The 18,438-nt window shown below is 42.1% G+C and overlaps 1 protein-coding gene across 1 annotated transcript in view; it reads left to right on the plus strand.

Annotated features, from left to right (window-relative positions):
• ints13 (integrator complex subunit 13) overlaps window positions 1–18,438 on the plus strand; it is a 106,727-nt gene that overhangs the window by 48,459 nt on the left and 39,830 nt on the right. The window contains exons 4-10 of the mRNA XM_038810978.1: window positions 6,170–6,250; window positions 6,781–6,871; window positions 7,385–7,513; window positions 12,443–12,527; window positions 13,162–13,188; window positions 15,889–15,912; window positions 17,290–17,379. Of these exons, the coding sequence (XP_038666906.1) occupies window positions 6,170–6,250; window positions 6,781–6,871; window positions 7,385–7,513; window positions 12,443–12,527; window positions 13,162–13,188; window positions 15,889–15,912; window positions 17,290–17,379 (527 nt within the window). The remainder of the gene's footprint in view (window positions 1–6,169; window positions 6,251–6,780; window positions 6,872–7,384; window positions 7,514–12,442; window positions 12,528–13,161; window positions 13,189–15,888; window positions 15,913–17,289; window positions 17,380–18,438) is intronic.

Consider the following 18,438-nt stretch of genomic DNA (forward strand, 5'->3'; position numbering starts at 1 on the left):
CGGAAACTTGGATAGAAGAGGGGCAGAAATGGTTGTTGGAGGTCCCTGGTTATAGATGTTTCAACAAGATTAGGGAGGATTGTAAAAGAGGTGGGGGGGGGGGGGGGGGTGGCATTGTTAATTAGAGATAGTGTAAGAGCTGCAGAAAGGCAGTTCGATGAGGATCTGCCTACTGAGGTAGTATGGGTTGAAGTCAGAAATAGGAAAGGAGCAGTCACTTTGTTGGGAGTTTTCTATATGCCCCCAATAGCAGCAGGGATGTGGAGGAACAGATTGGGGAAACCGATTTTGGAAAGGTGCAGAAGTCACAGGGTAGTAGTCATGGGTGACTTCAACTTCCCAAACATTGAGTGGAAACTCTTTAGATCAAATAGTTTGGATGGGGTGGTGTTTGTGCAGTGTGTCCAGGAAGCTTTTCTAACACAGTATGTAGATTGTCCGACCAGAGGGGAGGCCATATTGGATTTGGTACTTGGTAATGAACCAGGGCAAGTGATAGATTTGTTAGTGGGGGAGCATTTTGGAGGTAGTGACCACAATTCTGTGACTTTCACTTTAGTAATGGAGAGGGATAGATGTATGCAACAGAGCAAGGTTTACAATTGGGGGAAGGGTAAATATAATGCTGTCAGACAAGAATTGAAGTGCATAAGTTGGGAACATAGGCTGTCAGGGAAGGACACAAGTGAAATGTGGAACTTGTTCAAGGAACAGGTACTACGTGTCTTTGATATGTATGTTCCTGTCAGGCAGGGAAGAGATGGTCGAGTGAGGGAACCATGGTTGACGAGGGGTTGAATGTCTTGTTAAGAGGAAGAAGGAGACTTATGTAAGGCTGAGGAAACAAGGTTCAGACAGGGCGCTGGAGGGATACAGGATAGCCAGGAGGGAACTGAAGAAAGGGATTAGGAGAGCTAAGAGAGGGCATGAAAAATCTTTGGCGGGTAGGATCAAGGAAAACCCCAAGGCCTTTTACACATATGTGAGAAATATGAGAATGACTAGAGCGAGGGTAGGTCTGATCGAGGACAGTAGTGGGAAATTGTGTATTGAGTCTGAAGAGATAAGAGAGGTCTTGAACGAGTACTTTTCTTCAGTATTTACAAATGAGAGGGGTCATATTGTTGGAGAGGACAGTGTGAAACAGACTGGTAAGCTCGAGGAGATACTTGTTAGGAAGGAAGATGTGTTGGGCATTTTGAAAAACTTGAGGATAGACAAGTCCCCCGGGCCTGACGGGATATATCCAAGGATTCTATGGGAAGCAAGAAATGAAATTGCAGAGCTGTTGGCCATGATCTTTTCGTCCTCACTATCAACAGGGGTAGTACCAGGGGATTGGAGAGTGGCGAATGTCGTGCCCCTGTTCCAAAAAAGGGAATAGGGATAACCCTGGGAATTACAGGCCAGTTAGTCTGTCTTCGGTGGTCGGCAAAGTAATGGAAAGGGTACTGAGGGATAGGATTTCTGAGCATTTGGAAAAATACTGCTTGATTAGGGATAGTCGGCACGGATTTGTGAGGGGTAGGTCTTGCCTTACAAGTCTTATTGAATTCTTTGAGGAGGTGACCAAGCATGTGGATGAAGGTAAAGCAGTGGATGTAGTATACATGGATTTTAGTACGGCATTTGATAAGGCTCCCCATGGTAGGCTTATGCAGAAAGTAAGGAGGCATGGGATAGTGGGAAATTTGGCTAGTTGGATAACGAACCGGCTAACCAATAGAAGTCAGAGAGTGGTGGTGGATGGCAAATATTCAGCCTGGAGCCCAGTTACCAGTGGCATACCGCAGGGATCAGTTCTGGGTCCTCTGCTGTTTGTGATTTTCATTAATGACTTGGATGAGGGAGTTGAAGGGTGGGTCAGTAAATTTGCAGATAATACAAAGATTGGTGGAGTTGTGGATAGTGAGGAGGGCTGTTGGCGTCTGCAAAGAGACATAGATAGGACGCAGAGCTGGGCTGAGCATTGGCAGATGGAGTTTAACCCTGACAAGTGTGAGGTTGTCCATTTTGGAAGGACAAATATGAATGCGGAATACAGGGTTAACGGTAGGGTTCTTGGCAATGTGGAGGAGCAGAGAGATCTTGGGGTCTATGTTCATAGATTTTTGAAAGTTGCCACTCAAGTGGATAGAGCTGTGAAGAAGGCCTATGGTGTGTTAGCGTTCGTTAGCAGAGGGATTGAATTTAAGAGCCGTGAGGTGATGATGCAGCTGTACAAAACCTTGATACGGCCACATTTGGAGTAGTGTGTGCAGTTCTGGTCACCTCGGGCGCGATTCTCTGCCCCCCGCGCCGGGTGGGAAAATAGCGGGAGGGCCTCCCGACATTTTTCACGCCCTCCCGCTATTCCCCCTCACGCCCGACCCACGCCACGAATCGCCGCTCACCGTTTTTTGCGGCGATTCTCCGAGGCCGAGTGGCCGGGCCTTCACGCCCGTTTCAACATGGCAGCAAACACACCTGCTCGCTGCCGTCGTGAAACGGGAGCCAGATGCCTGTTTGGGGAATCTGGGAGCCCGATTGGCACGGCAGTACCATGGCCGTGCCAAGGGGGCATAGGCCCGCGATCGGTGCCCACGACCGTCATCAAGGCCACGCCGCCGTGACGCACGGAGCCGCACTCCTAGCCCCGCCCAGGGGGGAGAATCGGCCCCGGAATTGGGCATGAAGGCTGCCGTGGGTCACGGCCTGTCCCACGGCAGCCTTTACAATTCTCCGCATTTGCGGAGAATCTCGCCCCTCATTTTAGGAAGGATGTGGAAGCTATGGTAAAGGTGCAAAGGAGATTTACCAGGATGTTGCCTGGAATGGAGAGTAGGTCTTATGAGGAAAGGTTGCGGGTGCTAGGCCTTTTCCCATTAGAACGGAGAAGGATGAGGGGCGACTTGATAGAGGTTTATAAGATGATCAGGGGAATAGATAGAGTAGATAGTCAGAGACTTTTACCCCGGGTGGAACAAACCATTACAAGGGGACATAAATTTAAGGTGAATGGTGGAAGATATAGGGGTCAGAGGTAGGTTCTTTACCCAGAGAGTAGTGGGGGCATGGAATGCACTGCCTGTGGAAGTAGTTTGATCGGAAACATTAGGGACCTTCAAGCGGCTATTGGATAGGTACATGGGTTATGGTGGAATAATGGCGTGTAGATTAATTTGTTCTGAAGGGCAGCACGGTAGCATTGTGGATAGCACAATTGCTTCACAGCTCCAGGGTCCCAGGTTCGATTCCGACTTGGGTCACTGTCTGTGCGGAGTCTGCACATCCTCCCCGTGTGTGCGTGGGTTTCCTCCGGGTGCTCCGGTTTCCTCGCACTGTCCAAAGGTGTGCAGGTTGGGTGGATTGGCCATGATAAATTGCCCTTGGTGTCCAAAATTGCCCTTAGTGTTGGGTGGGATTACTGGGATAGGGTGGAGGTGTTGACCTCGGGTAGGGTGCTCTTTCCAAGAGCCGGTGCAGACTCGATGGGCCGAGTGGCCTCCTTCTGCACTGTAAATTCTATGATCTATGATTAATCTAGGACAAAGGTTCGGCACAGCATCGTGGGCCGAAGGCCCTGTTCTGTGCTGTATTTTTCTATGTTCTTTGGGATGTGGGCACCACTGGCAAGGTCAGCATGTGTTGCCCATCCCTAATTTCCCTTGAAACAGGTAGTTTGCTGGACTATTTCAAAGTCAGCCATATTGCTGTGGGTCTGGGGTTACATGTAGGCCAGACCAGGTAAAGACGGCAGATTTCCTTCCCGAAAGGGAAGGAACCAGATGGATCTTTACAACAATCGTTGATCGCTGCATGGTCACCATGACTGAGACTAGCTTTATGTTTCAGCTTTGTTGTGGACTAAATTCAAAGTCGACTAGCTGCTGTGGTGACATTTGGACCCATACCCTCAGAGGATTAGCCTGGGTTTCTTTATTACTGTTTCAGTGACATTAGCACTATCCCACCATCTCCCAGTCCAAAATCCTTGCATGTGTTGTCGCCTCCATGCCAATCTTTTCCAGAATCCATGTTTGAATCCCTCCAATCAGATTTCCACCCCTGCTGCAAATACCATACTATGTGATTGTGACAAAGATAAACTTTCCCTCCTCCTTTCTTGTCCTGTCTGCAGCCCTTGATATAGTGACTGCACATCCTCCTCCAACACATCTCCACTGTCGTCCAGCTTGCTGTGACTACGTTCATTTGGTTCCAATTTTACCTATCTAATTATAACCAGATTATCACTTGCGATGGCTTATCTTCCTGCTCTGCTTATTGACCTCTGGTGCCTCCCAATGATCTATCCTTGGCAACCAATTTCTCATCTACATGCCACATCTCGGGGACATCACCTCTCTTGTCTCCTCCTAACTTATCAGACTGCTTATCTGACATCCAGTACTGGAAGAGCAGAAATTACATTCGATTAAATATTGGGAAGACTGAAACCATTGTTTTTTTAAATTTAGATTACCCAATTATTTTTTCCAATTAATGGGCAATTTAGTGTGCCCAATCCACCTACTCTGCACATTTTTGGCTTGTGGGGGCGAAACCCACGCAGACATGGGGAGAATGTGCAAACTCCACATGGACAGTGACCCAGAGCCGGGATCGAACCTGGGACCTCAGCGCTGTGAGGTAGCTGTGCTAACCACTAGGCCACCGTGCTGCCCGCGAAACCATTGTTTTTTGACTCTAGCTCCAAACTCTTTTCCCTAGCTCCTGTCTCCATCCTTCTCCCTGGCATTAGTTTTGACACTAAATCAGCCTGTTTGCCACCTTGGTGTCAGATTTGACCGTAGGCTGAGCTTCCGATTTCATATATATGTCATGCCTAAGACCAACTATCTTTGCGCCTGTCTTGGCTCGACTGTTGCTGAAAGTCTCTTTATTTCTCCAGGCCTGACCAATCCACTGCTCCTATGGCCGCTCTCCCACGTTTTACCTTCCATAAGCCTGAGGTCAGCCAAATCGCTACTGTTCGTATCTTAGCTTGCAACAGGCCCTGTTCACCCATCACCCCTGTGCTCGCTGACGTACGTTAACCCCCGGTTAAGCCGCGTCTCAATTTTGAAATTCTCATCTCACCCCTCCCTCCCTACCTCTTATTTCCTCAAGCTCCACCACTCTTTGAGATGTTTTCATCTAATTTCAGCCTCTTGAGCATCCCCAATTTTAACCATTCCAACATTGGTGTCCTGTCTTCAGTTGCATAGGCCCCAAGCTCTGGAATTTCTTCCTTCCGCTTCCTATCTTTCTAGCTTGCTTTTCTCCTTTAAAACCTTTTTTAAAACTTAACTCTTTGATGCCTAGGCTTTTGAACATTGTGTGTGTGGCCCGTGTGTGTGTATGTATGTATGTGTATGGCACATGTGTGTCTTAAAACAAAATGTCAGTTTTGAGTGACAATCATCGAGTATCTTGGTATGATCTAGCAAGATGTAGCTAATGCCTTCTGCAACCGGTAGGCAATGCACAGGCTGGAGTGCAACATCAGCCCCAGGAACAACATTTTAAGTTGAATAGATAAGTTTCCTTTAAAATGTTGTCTTTCGTCACAGTGCCTCTAATTTTGTTAATTTACTAATTAATTGATTTTGGTGGTTTAAAAGAATATAAAGAAAGTCAGCTGGGATGATGGGCAGGCAGTTGGGAGGTAGTAATCAGTAATGCTACATCCTGTGAATAAGCCCTCACCAGCAAAAGATCTGTCTTGTTTCATACTTGACCATCTGGCTTGAATCCATTTAACACCCCTTAGCCAAGCTTTTAATATCGCTTCCTTTTCTGCAGCGGTCAATCTTTTTGGACTACATCTCTGAAAACCATTAGGATATTTTACTATTCTAACTCTATTATATAAATGTGAACTCTGTCACTGCCATTTTTGGAGATGCAGGTGTAGCTGATGCTATTGAAAACAACTTTGTAGATCTAAACCTGAAAACATTTAGATCGGTGTTAAATAATAGAATAATTAAACTACTTTGCTGCGGGTTTGTTTCTTGTACTTGGAGTGTGTTGCTGGTAATGGATCAAACTCTCTTGATTAGCAAGATTACTTTTAGTGAATGATTTCAACATTAGCAGCCTCTCTCTATTCTGAACTCTGTGCTACTTTTGACAAGTTTGTTCTGATTCCTTTCTTTGTTTCTTTGCTAAATTTTCCTTGCAGTGACAGCCATGTCCGAATGTTAGAAGACTGTGTCCAAGAGACAATCCATGAGCACAACAAGTTAGCAGCTAGTTCGGACAAGTAAGTTTGTGCCTGTTTGTCCGTGCAGTGAATGTACTTTGTTTAGCTTAATTTAGATATATATCTGTTGTATTTACAAAATGATTCCTGCATCTTCTCACGTTTGATTGGTATCGTCTGCAAATTGGTCCATTTTCAGTGACATGAGTGGTTTCAAAGTGGCCATTTTCCATTGGTCATCTACAAGTTTGTTCAGAGGTCTGTTTGTAGCAGCTTTGAAACATTTTACTTTCTCAACACAGAGAACAGAAAGAGATTCTTTTGTATTGCAACATCTTCTTGAAGATCTACCAACTTAACTGCTTAGTTTTGAATTTGTTTGTTGAAATGAAAAGACCTTGTTTTTAAAGCACTTAATTCATATTTACCAAAGCTGAAGGACAAATATGCCAAATGGCTTCTTATTATTTCTGTGAGAAATATTCAGATAACCTACCAGTTTACAGTAACTAAATTTGAGAATAGATAAGTGTGGTTATTTGCTTTAAGCAGATGGTTTGCTAAATATTTATTCTTTCCATTCCATTCAGCTTGATGCAAATTCAGCACTGTGAACTGGTCTTAATTCACACTTATACAGCGGGTGAAGACAGCCTAGTTTCTGACCGTCCAAGGAAAGATGTAAGTTCTATTTTCTGTAAAGGTTTTGAACACAACACACCATTGCATTTTAGCGGCACTTAAATTCTGGATGATTGGGGCACGGGTTGTACAAATTGTCTCTTCTGCATTGCTTTGAATCATTACATTTATTTGAATACCTATTTTAAGGATGCACAAAATACGTCCTAATTGGATGCTAAGGTGCAGCAATGCAAGACCAACTTTGGGAAGGTGTTTAAGCCCACTTGGGCTTGACACTGCATGGCCTGTTTTGTACGATAACTCTCTTATCCTGCACATTGGGGCTTTTAAATTACATTAAAGCTGACAAATAAATGCAAATGGTTTTTAAATTCCTCCCAATTATATATGCAGCTTAATTTTGTTTTGGTTTGAGATATCAAGGACAAATTTCCTATGATGCATCTTAAACAGTTTATACACAAAATCAGTGTTTTGTTGTAACAATGTTAATTTAGCACTGGTGTCTAATAAAACGCCATTGGTCTGTGTCCAAATTGTTTCCTACAGATATCTTTGGCTCTAACAAGTGAAGTGCACAGTGTCCGAGCAGGAAGACAGCTGCCTGCAAAACTCACCACCCTTGTCCAGCAACACTTTGACCTTGCCTCCACTACTATTACTAACATACCCATGAAGGTGCGTCTATTCCCTCAAATCAGGTTTTTTTTTAAGTAGAGTGCAGCATCTAATTGTTTTTTATTTCTTATTTTCAGTTTGTGAAAATTAACATTTTTCAAAGTAATTTTCAAATTATTTTCTCTCCACATCATATTTCTGTTTGCTAGCCTACATTCAATGTCAGTGAACAGGTTAGTAAATTTGAATTTAAAATAGAACATTAGATCATGAAAACTGATCAATGGGTTATATTGCATGTAACACATGGCAGTGTGCAATATAATCATTTTTTTTGGTTGAATAGTTTTCCTTTTCAATTTTGCAGTCACTCTCAAACTGTCTGCTCTTGTAACATTACCTTATGATCCTTTGTATGATAATGTCACAAAATTTGTTCCCTTACATCCGTACTGTTCTTTCCATTGTATGTGTTTCTGTGTATCTACCCTGTATCGTATTTGTGTGGCATGCAATGATAATGTACTTGCTGCAATTTGTTCATTGTTGAACACTTTCTAAACAATGCGATTTTGGGGGGGGGGCGGGGGGGATTTAGTGCAGGGGACGCATGGAGGAGGTTGACCTTTATTAAAATGTTTTAAAAATTAAACTTAATATTTCTAGATATTTTCCAAGTAATATTTCAACTGTGCAGTTAATCATTTATAAAGTTCAGAGCTTCTTGACTATCATTCAAATACAATGAGCGTGTCAGTGCAGAGTGTGTTAGGACAACTTTGAGCTGTTAATGTGAGGGTTTTACTGGTTCAAGTTGTGTCAGAACTCCCAGACTTGGTACTGGCCCACTGGTACAATGCTGCCACAAGGTGGCATGACAATCTAATCACAGTATATGGTTTTAGCAGGAAATTGAAATTGATCCTCTCGCATCACCATTGTGTTGTCCCAAAAGGAAGGGTAAAATTAATGAAAATACAGATTAATGCATTTTAAAAGGAATTTAAAGGTCTGTTAATCTATTCTACATGAATGATTAGAGTTCAGTGATAAAAACAGTAAATGGTGGAAACACTCCAGTTCAGTCAGCATCTGTAGAGGAAGGAAAATGGAGATAAACATTTCTGACCTTTCATCAGAATTGATTTTATTTCAGATTTCCAGCATCTGCAGTGTTTTGCTTCTGTATTCGAATTCAGGGACTGGATTCAGTTTTGTCGAGTTTGCAAATGATGTTGAGTGACCTGATGAGGCAGCTGAGGAGCTGCAGAAGGGCCCAAGCATAATTTGTATGTATGCAAAAATATATGGCTGGTGAATTTCAGTACAGTTCAGTGCAGGGAATGACATTGGCGCATAGCCAAGCTTTGCTGCTGGATCAGAGTCTTGCTGAAAATATGCAGTGTGCTGATGGTAAGGGTACATCAAGAGTACCATGTTCAGCTTTGCCTCGCTGATCATCCAAACCAATAAGGCTGATGTAAAAATAGGCAATGAGGCGGGGCACTGATGTCAAGTGGAAGGCATGGTATTGTTACTGGACTAATACTAGAGAACTCAAATTCAAATCTCATGAGAATTTAGAGGTTAATTTTGTTTGAAAAATCTGGACGCTAAAAGCTGGTGCCAGTAAAAGTGACGATCAAGCTGCCACGTGGTTGTAAAATCTAAATCAATATCTTTTGGGGAAGGAAATTTGCCTTTATTCCCAAGCAACTGCAGTGCCACAATAATGTTGTTAACTCTCTCTGAAGCGGTCAGACAAGTCATTCAGTTGTGTCAACTGATATAAGCACCGATTGTAACAGTTCAAGAAGATGCCCACTGCTAGCATCTTAAGGCAACTAGAGGTGGGCAGTTAATGGCCGTTTTGCCAGCTTCACCCATAAAGTAACTAAGTTACAGCCATCAAAGTTAAATTTAGTGTAGGTGATGCAGGCTCAGTCCACCAGTTAGAGAATATTTTGTTTATTAAATTGTCAACAGTAACAAAGAATTGAAAATCAACTACATCTCACACTAACCATTTAACAAAACATCACCGTTCCATATTGGTAGCAATACCAGCTCTTTTTATTTAAATGTATCACCCCTCATAGCTCCTCAACAGAAACAGAGGACAAGCCTGAGAATGTGTTAATATGTCAGAACTTTGTCATAGAATCTGTCCATCAATGTGCTACTTGTTCCACATAGCAGTGCCATTCTCTGTCCAGGATCCGTAGCTGTGTCACCTCCTCAAGGGGGCAGCACGGTAGCATTGTGGATAGCACAATCGCTTCACAGCTCCAGGGTCCCAGGTTCGATTCCGGCTTGGGTCACTGTCTGTGCGGAGTCTGCACATCCTCCCTGTGTGTGCGTGGGTTTCCTCCGGGTGCTCCGATTTCCTCCCACAGTCCAAAGATGTGCAAGTTAGGTGGATTGGACATGATAAATTGCCCTTAGTGTCCAAATTGCCCTTAGTGTGGGTGGGGTTACTGGGTTATGGGGATGGGGTGGAGGTGTTAACCTTGGGTAGGGTGCTCTTTCCAGGAGCCGGTGCAGACTCGATGGGCCGAATGGGCTCCTTCTGCACTGTAAATTCTATGATGATCTGTGCAGGGCCTCTCGCACGGCCCAATCTCACTGGAACCAAATCCTGGCCTCCACATATTGCACTGGTGCTCAAGGTGTAGTTGAACGGCTTTGACTTCCAGCATGTTTAACCCATGGTGACGTGCCAGTTACTCGCCACACCAGCAACAAAAACATCAGCAATCTGCGAAAGCAGTTCGAGAACTGTGGGAAATCCGTGTCACCACCTCAAGGGCTGCCTAAGCAATTTAATTGCAACAAGGCAGTTATGGGCAGCATCCCATAAGAATTAAATCCCCAGGAGGGTGGAAATCCCACCCCTGAGGGCTGCCAGCTTCTCTGCTGCCAGAATTGCCGCTAGGAGTGATGACTTCTGCTGATAATTCAGTGAGGCCTTCACCAGGAATCATTACTGGAGACAGGTGGGTCGGGGGTCGTGGCAAAGGGCTTAACGGTAAGGGAGGCCAGATACAAAGGGGTGGCTCAACGCTGGATCCCTAAATCAAGCACAAGGTGCCTTTGAAAGAGGGAGCACCCTGAGAGGCTGCTAGTAAACCCAATTGGAGGATCGGGGAGACGTACACAAGCTTGGAAGAATCCTTGAACCACCAAGGACATTCGTCTTTAAATGGCTCAGAAATTAGCCTGAATAGCCAGCAAACAGGTTCTCTCTGTCAACCATTCCCCCAATGAATTAAATGGGGCTCAGTTTTTCTGCTAGTGGAAATGGTACACACAGTCAACACTGATGTCAGGAAAAGCTTCAGGTGAGTGATACCTGGAATTACCTTCTGGGTAAGGTAGAGGAAAAAGAAATTATGGAGACACTTTAAGACAAATGCTACAATTGGCGGTTCATAGGTTTCTGTAGAAGAATGAATTCAAAAGACCATGTGGTCATCTCCATCAATACTTGTACAAAATTGTAAAAATATGGAACCAAGTAATGGAGATTGAGAGCTGTACTGTAAGATTGAAAACTAGAAATTAGTTTGAAATCCTAATGACTATCACTAAATCCAGATCAGCTTACTATAAACTTGAATTGTTTTAGCTAACGTCTAAGATATAATGTACCTAATGTCTTGGGTGGATATGCATCATAAAATGTCTCCTTCTCAAAGTTGTAAATAAAATCTACGAAATCGTTCAGCTGAGAGATGACAGTTGATACTGCACTAAAATTATAGAACTTTTTATATTGAAAGTTGCAAAGTGCTTTCACAATTTCAAAACTCTTACATCACATAAGCAGATATCATTAGATGCACACAGTGATAGTTACTCCAGGGCTGTTCTTAGAAATCCTCTGAGAGCTGTATGAATTTTGCAAGATAGGGAGGGATGATCTAATGGAACGGTTTGAAAATGGGCTGCCAATTTTAAATTGGAAACATGCTTGACTGGGAGTCAATATAGATGATGGGTTAATGGGACTTGGTTGATCGAGGACATGGGTAGCAGATATTTGGATGACCTCATGTTTATGGAGGGTAGAATATGGGAGACCAGCAATAAATGTGTTAGAAACATTGGGAAGTAACAAAGGCGCACAATTTGTGTGCCAGCATCAGTTGAGCTGAGGTGGGCAGTGTTGAGTGATGTGACAGAGGTGGAAATACGTGGTCTTGGTGATGGCCTAGATATGTGGTTGTTGGGCTTAAATATGACATGAAAAGTTCCCATCAGCCTGGCCTAACAGGCAGAGGCATGGAGGAAGTAGTCAGGGATTTGAGTTGTGGTGAGAACTCCAGTAAGTTGCATCTCAGCAGTACTGGATGTTGGACAAGCAGACTGACAATTGAGAGACCGAGAGTGAGCGCCGACGGATGGCGGCATTGATGAGATAGAGCTGGGTATTGTCAGTATACAAGTAGAAACAGATGTACCATTGGATGATGTCACTGAGAGACAGAATGTAGATAGAAGAGGGTCAAGGATAGACCCTTGGGAAACACATGAGGTAACGTTACTGGAATGGGAAGAGAAGTTTATACACTGGTGTAAATATAAAACCGACATGTTCGTGGTCTTGCAGCTTGAGTAACATTCTTTTTGCCTATTCCACTGCAGAAAAGAACTAACGTGATGTAAGCATCTAGACCAATAGTGCAAAGTGTAATTGAGTTCAAGGATTAAATTATGCTAAATGTCATGTGCTCTGGCATGTTCCAATGAGCCATGTGGTTCCATGTTTTTCAAGTAAATTAAATGCTGAAACAAAATTGATTTTAAAATCTTTTCTCTGCTGAACTTAAAATAAATGTTTTATTGAAGCCAAAACTGGCCCAAATTAGTGGCCCCACAAAGGAATTTGCAACTATGGTTTGGTTCATTGCTTAGATTATAACATCTGTTCACTGACTGTAAACAAGTGCATATTGCGTTTACATTCTGACCATCCTTCATTTAAAGGAAGAACAACATGCAAACACTTCTGCAAATTATGATGTAGAGCTTCTCCATCAAAAAGATGCTCATACTGAACTGCTAAGAAGTGGTAAGTGGCAGTTTAGACTTAATCTAGTAAATGCATAGCATAAGTGTGATCAAGTTGTAAAATTGATATGTGCTCGGAACAAAAATAAAGCAAAAAAAAAAGACGAGACATTGGGGAGATGAAAACAAACTGTTTTTTTAGCCCCTCATTTTGGCTTTTTTATCGACATGCTTTGTGACCGTATGGGGGAAAAGTCGAGCAGGTTAAGCCTTTTCTCTTGGAGGTGATCTTATTGAAACATGAAAGATTCTGAGGGGGTTTGACCAGATAAATGCTGAAAGGTGGGACTGTGAGAATTGGCTGCTTTGTTTCCTAAATTACAGCAGTAACCATTCTTCATGCCTCATTAACTGTAAAATTTAGGACATCTGCGATTGTTATGGGTGTTATACCATTACAAGCCCTTGATTCACTCCTGTAGTGCAATTCAAACAATAGCTTAACTTAATTTGCGTGTGTGTATAAGAGCTTCTTAAACCAAGAACATTTCTTTCTGAGACCCCAGTTGGGGAAGAAAACTCAGTATGCAGTCCAAAAAAGGAAATATTTGTGCTCTCAACTTACTGAAGTATAGATTCTGACATCTGTAGCATTTACTTTTCTAATGAGAGGCATTTTATTTATTTTTCCACAGAAGGCAAGAACATGACACCAATAACATGTATGTCTAATTTTATTATCATTGAATTAGTAAATGTTATAATTATATAATTAATTTTAATTATTTTAGCCAGATTGCCCACCGCTGTTATATGATGATAAAATGTGACAGCTGGGAAAAGGCATCTAAAAATTGAAAATCTAATGCTGCTTGCTGCACATGACCGTTCATGTTTAAAAGATTATTCTTCCTTTAAACAGAAAACAATATTTAGAATTGAGTTATGGATTGTAATTAAAGCCAATCTTGATCAAATAACAGGGGCTGGGTGACCTTCATGCTCTGTTGAGGTGGGATCCTACTATGCAATCAATCACCTGGTCTAGTTCTCCATCAGACTTCTTAGTGAAACTTCTCCCACCACAGAAATCTAATTCAAAATCTGTATGTTTAAACTCGGGCATACAGCTATAGGACACTAGATGTAGAGTTGGCACAACATGGAATCCCGACAGTGCAGAAGGAGGCCATTCAGCCCATCAAATCTGCACAGACCCTCTGAAAGAGCACCCTACCTATGCCACCCTATCCCCGCTGCCTCACGCATAGATCATGGCCAGTCCACCTAACCTGCATATCTTTGAATGGGTAACAAAGAAATGCCTGACCAACTAAATATATACTTTGGTTCTATCTTCACAAAGGAGGACACAAATAACATACCTGAAATGTTGGGGAACACAGTTTAGTGAGAGGGAGGAACTAAAGGAAATCCGTATTAGTAGGAAATTGATAGTATTGAAGGCTGATTCATCTCCAGGGCCTGACAATCTGCATCCCAAAGTATTTAAGGAAGTGGCCCTAGAAATAGTGGATATTTTGGTGGTCACCATCCAAGATTCTATAGACTCTGGAATAGTTCCTACAGATTGGAGGTTAGCTAATGTAACTCACTACTTAAAAACGGAATTATATACTAGTCAGCCAGACATCGGTCGGGGGGAAATGCTAGGGTACATTCTTAAAAAATTAATAGCAGAACACTTAGAAAATGGTGGCAGGATTGGACAGTCAGCATGGATTTGTGAAAAGGAAATCATGCTTGACAAATCTACTTAAATTTTTTGTGGATTTAACTAGTAGAGTTGACATGAGGGAGCCAGTGGATGTGGGTTATTTGGTCTTTCAGAAGTCTTTCGACAAAGTCTCACATTAGAGATTAGCGTGCAAAATTAAAGCGCATGGGATTTGGAGTGGTGTATTGAGATAGATTTTAAAAACTGGTTGGCAACTAGGAAACATAAAAAGTATGAATAAATGGGTCCCTTTCCAAGTGGCAGGCAGTGGCTAGTGGGGTACCGCAGGGATCAGTGCTAGAACCCCAATGTATATTAGAGGCAGGAACTAAATGCAAAATCTCCAAATTTGCAGATGACACAAAGCTGAGTAGGAGGCTTAGCCGTGAGGAGGATGCAGAGATGGCTCAGTGTGATTTGGACAGGTTGAGTGAGTGGGCAAATGCGTGACAGATGCGTATAATGTGGATAAATGTGACGTTATCCGCTTTGGTAGCAAAAACAAGAGGGCAGACTATTAAAGGCTATAGATTGAGAGAGAGGTTTGTGCAATGAGACCTGGGTGTCCTTGTACACCAGTTGCTGAAGGTAAGCATGCAGGTACAGCAGGCGGTAAAGAAGGTAAATGGTAGGTTGGCCTTCATAGCGAGAGGATTTGAGTACAGGAACAAGGATGTCTTGTTGCACTTGTACAGGGCCTTGGTTAGACCACATCTGAAGTTTTGTTTGCGGTTTTGATCTCCTCATCTGAGGAAAAATGCTCTTGCTATAGAGAGTGCAGCGAAGGTTTATCAGACCGATTTCTGGGATGGTGGGACTGACTTATGAGGAGAGATTGAATCGGTCAGAATTATATTCGCTGGAAGAAATGAAGGGGGAATCTCATAGAAACCTGTAAAATTCTAACTGGACTAGACAGGGTTAGTGCACAAAGGATGCTCCAGATGGTGGTGGATTTGAGAACCAGGAGTCACAGTCTGAAGATACGGGGTAAACTATTTAGGACTAAGATGAGGAAAACCTTTTCATTAAGAGAAATGGAGCCTGTGGAATTCGCCACCACAGAAATCGGTTGAGGCCAAAACATTTTATTTTCCAAGGAGTTAGATATTACTCTTGGGGCTAAAGGATCAAACGATATAGGAGGAAAGCGGAAACAAGTTACTCAGTTGGATAATCAGCCATGGTCATAATGAATCGTGGAACAGACTTGAAGGGCCAAATGGCCAACTCCTGCTCCAATTTTCTATGTTTCTATGTAACATGGAAGTAATGACTAATCAAAGTAGCCAAATGCCTTCCATGGTAGAACCGATGCACTTACCATTTTGGTGTACTGGTGTAGTTAACTTTTCACAATCAGTTGAATTGAAGGTTCAAGTGATGTATGATTAATATATTGCACAAAACATGTTCTTTCAAATGTTTGTCTCCATGCTTGTAATAATATCCAAGCACACGATTCAGACTTGCCTAAGCCCTCTATAGCTTGGTATCTGGATTACAGAAAATGGCTTAATCTCTGCAGTTAGTGTGTGAATATTCTTGTTGCATTTCTGGGTTGAGTTTAAATTTCCAGTGCCTGCACTGGAACAGTTGCAGCAAAAGTTTGGATTTCTGTTGCTTGATTTTCTCTTCCTATTAGAAAAAAATACCTTAATATCACTTCTTCTGATATTTGTAGGTGACCACTTCAAGGGAAAGAAAGGTAATTGGTAGTGTAACTTAGTCTCTCATGTAACAGGTTTAGAATTTCTTCCAAATGATCGCTAGCAACTTCTGAATTGTATCCCTCAGGTAAAGTATTGACAACAGGAGTTGTAAGGTATTTATCTAGATCAGTGAAACGATGCTGTATATATCAAAACTGCAAATGCCTCTTGCAGCAGTGTGTAGTACAGTGCGTGAATCAATATCTGCATATTTTAAAATCAACCTTAAATAATCAATGTAACTTGTGAGAGACTCTTTGGGTATTTTCCTTTGAAAGAGGCATCACGGCTGTGTAGAGGATGGAGCAAAGTTCAATAATCAGAGATGAGTCTCTTTAGTTAGAAGAAGACCCAAAAGAAAATGAAACACCTTTCAGTAGAAGAAAGAACCTTGAGAAGAGATTTAATGTGGCTTTCAAAACTCTGAGCATTCTGCATAATAAACTATATGAGGAGTGAATGTATTTCCTCTGAAGTGCCGGGAACGATAAATCAAACAGCATTGTTAGAAGAAGAAAAGGGAGACTTTAGGAGAGAGTTCTTTACACGGTAGCTTGTTGGGACATAAAATGCTCTGCCAGTAACAAAATTCATCATGATTTTAAAAATGCAAGTGGAGAAGTATTTGAAAACAAATAGATTAAAAGTAGGGGGAGGTTAAAGGGTGAGGAAATTGGGAATTGATTTAATGGAGGGCTCTTTAAGAAAGCCAGCACCCTCTTGTTGGACCGTATTGTCTCTCCGTGATATTCACTCTGCAACCCATGCAACCAGAATGGTCATTGATTGTTAAAGTATCTTTTGTTTTTACGTGGATTTTATTTGGAGGTTGCCAATTAATTTCTTAGCTTGTCAGAAATACAAAATATTTATTGCTTGCTCTCAATGGAAAGGAATGGGTTTGTACTCTTACCCCCAATGACTTAGCTGAGTTCCTGGTACACCAGATGGAGGAGCATATGGCAGTGGACATCCAAGTCCAGGTCATGTACGCGTGAATCACACTTCCTGTTCACTAATTACAGAAGTGTTGATGGGAGCCATTGAGAATGATGTGGAACACATGCATTGTTCTCCTAGCTGAAGTTGTGACTGTCCTGTATCACAACGCTTAATTTCAACTGTGAGTAAAAATGGCTTTGGCTACAGTAATTATGTGGTTTAATTATTCAAATCAGTTTGGAATAAGCTTTAATGAAATTGACCCTTGCAAGTGTTGAACTAATTGTTTATTTTTTTTAGAGTCTGCTTTTGTTTATTTTTGATACTTTGTCTTTTCTCCAATATTAAGATGGAATTTTAGTTTGCTCTGAAAGTTTTGCATTTTGCTTGTTCAAGCCAAATGCTATGTTCTGTTTGGTTTTATCTTGCAGTTGATCCGCATCTATGTAATAGCAATAGAGATGGTGCTGTCAAAGATACTGTGACATTGAAGTGGTGTACCCCACGAACCAATAATGTTGGTAAGTATAAAGTAAGATTAAACTAGCTGGTGAAAATGATGTTGCCACAGGTTTCGTCCAGTGAATCATTAAAGAAGCAAAATTACAACTGTTGCCATTTCAATCCAGTTCTGTTGTATCTCAAACCATAGGTTTCATTTTGGTCAATTTATCGAATTGGAATAAAAATATTCCTTTCAGCATTGTAATTATCACAGAAAAAAACATGACTGACATCAACCCTCCCCATGAAGTGTCCTTCAATCTCGCTTCCATTTTACTGACTAGCTTCCCGAACCCCAGGAAATCTGTGCAGGATTAATTTCAAAGTGCTACCAAAATCTCACTTAAATATTATGACGGATGCCTCTTGAGAGTGGGTTAACTTGTTACCCTGATATCAATCTGGTTAAATCTGAAGCCAGTATATTGGTGAGTTAGGTTTTGTGATTTTGTCAATTTAATCCCTGTCCCTCTTCAACCTGTTGTGAGGTCAGGAGTTGGTTAAGATTTCCCCTCTAATCATTGTAACAACAATGGGAATATGAATGGAGAAATTCTAATTTTTATTTATTTGTCAGATCTCAAAAGTATATAGTTGACCATGTTCGGCAGCATCTCCCAAGCCTGCAACCTCCACCTAGAAGGACCAGGGCAGCAGATAGATGGGAACCTCCACCTCCAATATCTCTCCTAAGTCTCACAAGCCCTGAAGAACAGAACTTTGTTTTTAAAAACATGACCACTGCAGTCAAAACACATTCTAATCCCAGGCTTTTAATCCTTAAATTGCCCAATGCATCTATAATCCCAGTTTTCCTATATTCCTCCAATCGTCACAAGAGGCTGGGTCATTAAGTATGTTCGAGGCTGGGTCGTTAAGTATGTTCAAGGCTGAGATAGACAGATTATTAGTCAGTTAGGGAGTCGAGGGTTATGGGCATAACGTGGGAAAGTGGAGTTGAGCATTATCAGATCATTCATGATCTCATTGAATGGTGACGCCAACTCAATGGGCCAAATGGCCTACTTCTGCTCCTATGTCTTATGGTATTGTAATACAGTGATTACTTTTTCCTT

The sequence above is a fragment of the Scyliorhinus canicula genome, chromosome 11 (genome assembly GCF_902713615.1).
Source record: "Scyliorhinus canicula chromosome 11, sScyCan1.1, whole genome shotgun sequence".
NCBI classification, from domain to species: domain Eukaryota; kingdom Metazoa; phylum Chordata; class Chondrichthyes; order Carcharhiniformes; family Scyliorhinidae; genus Scyliorhinus; species Scyliorhinus canicula.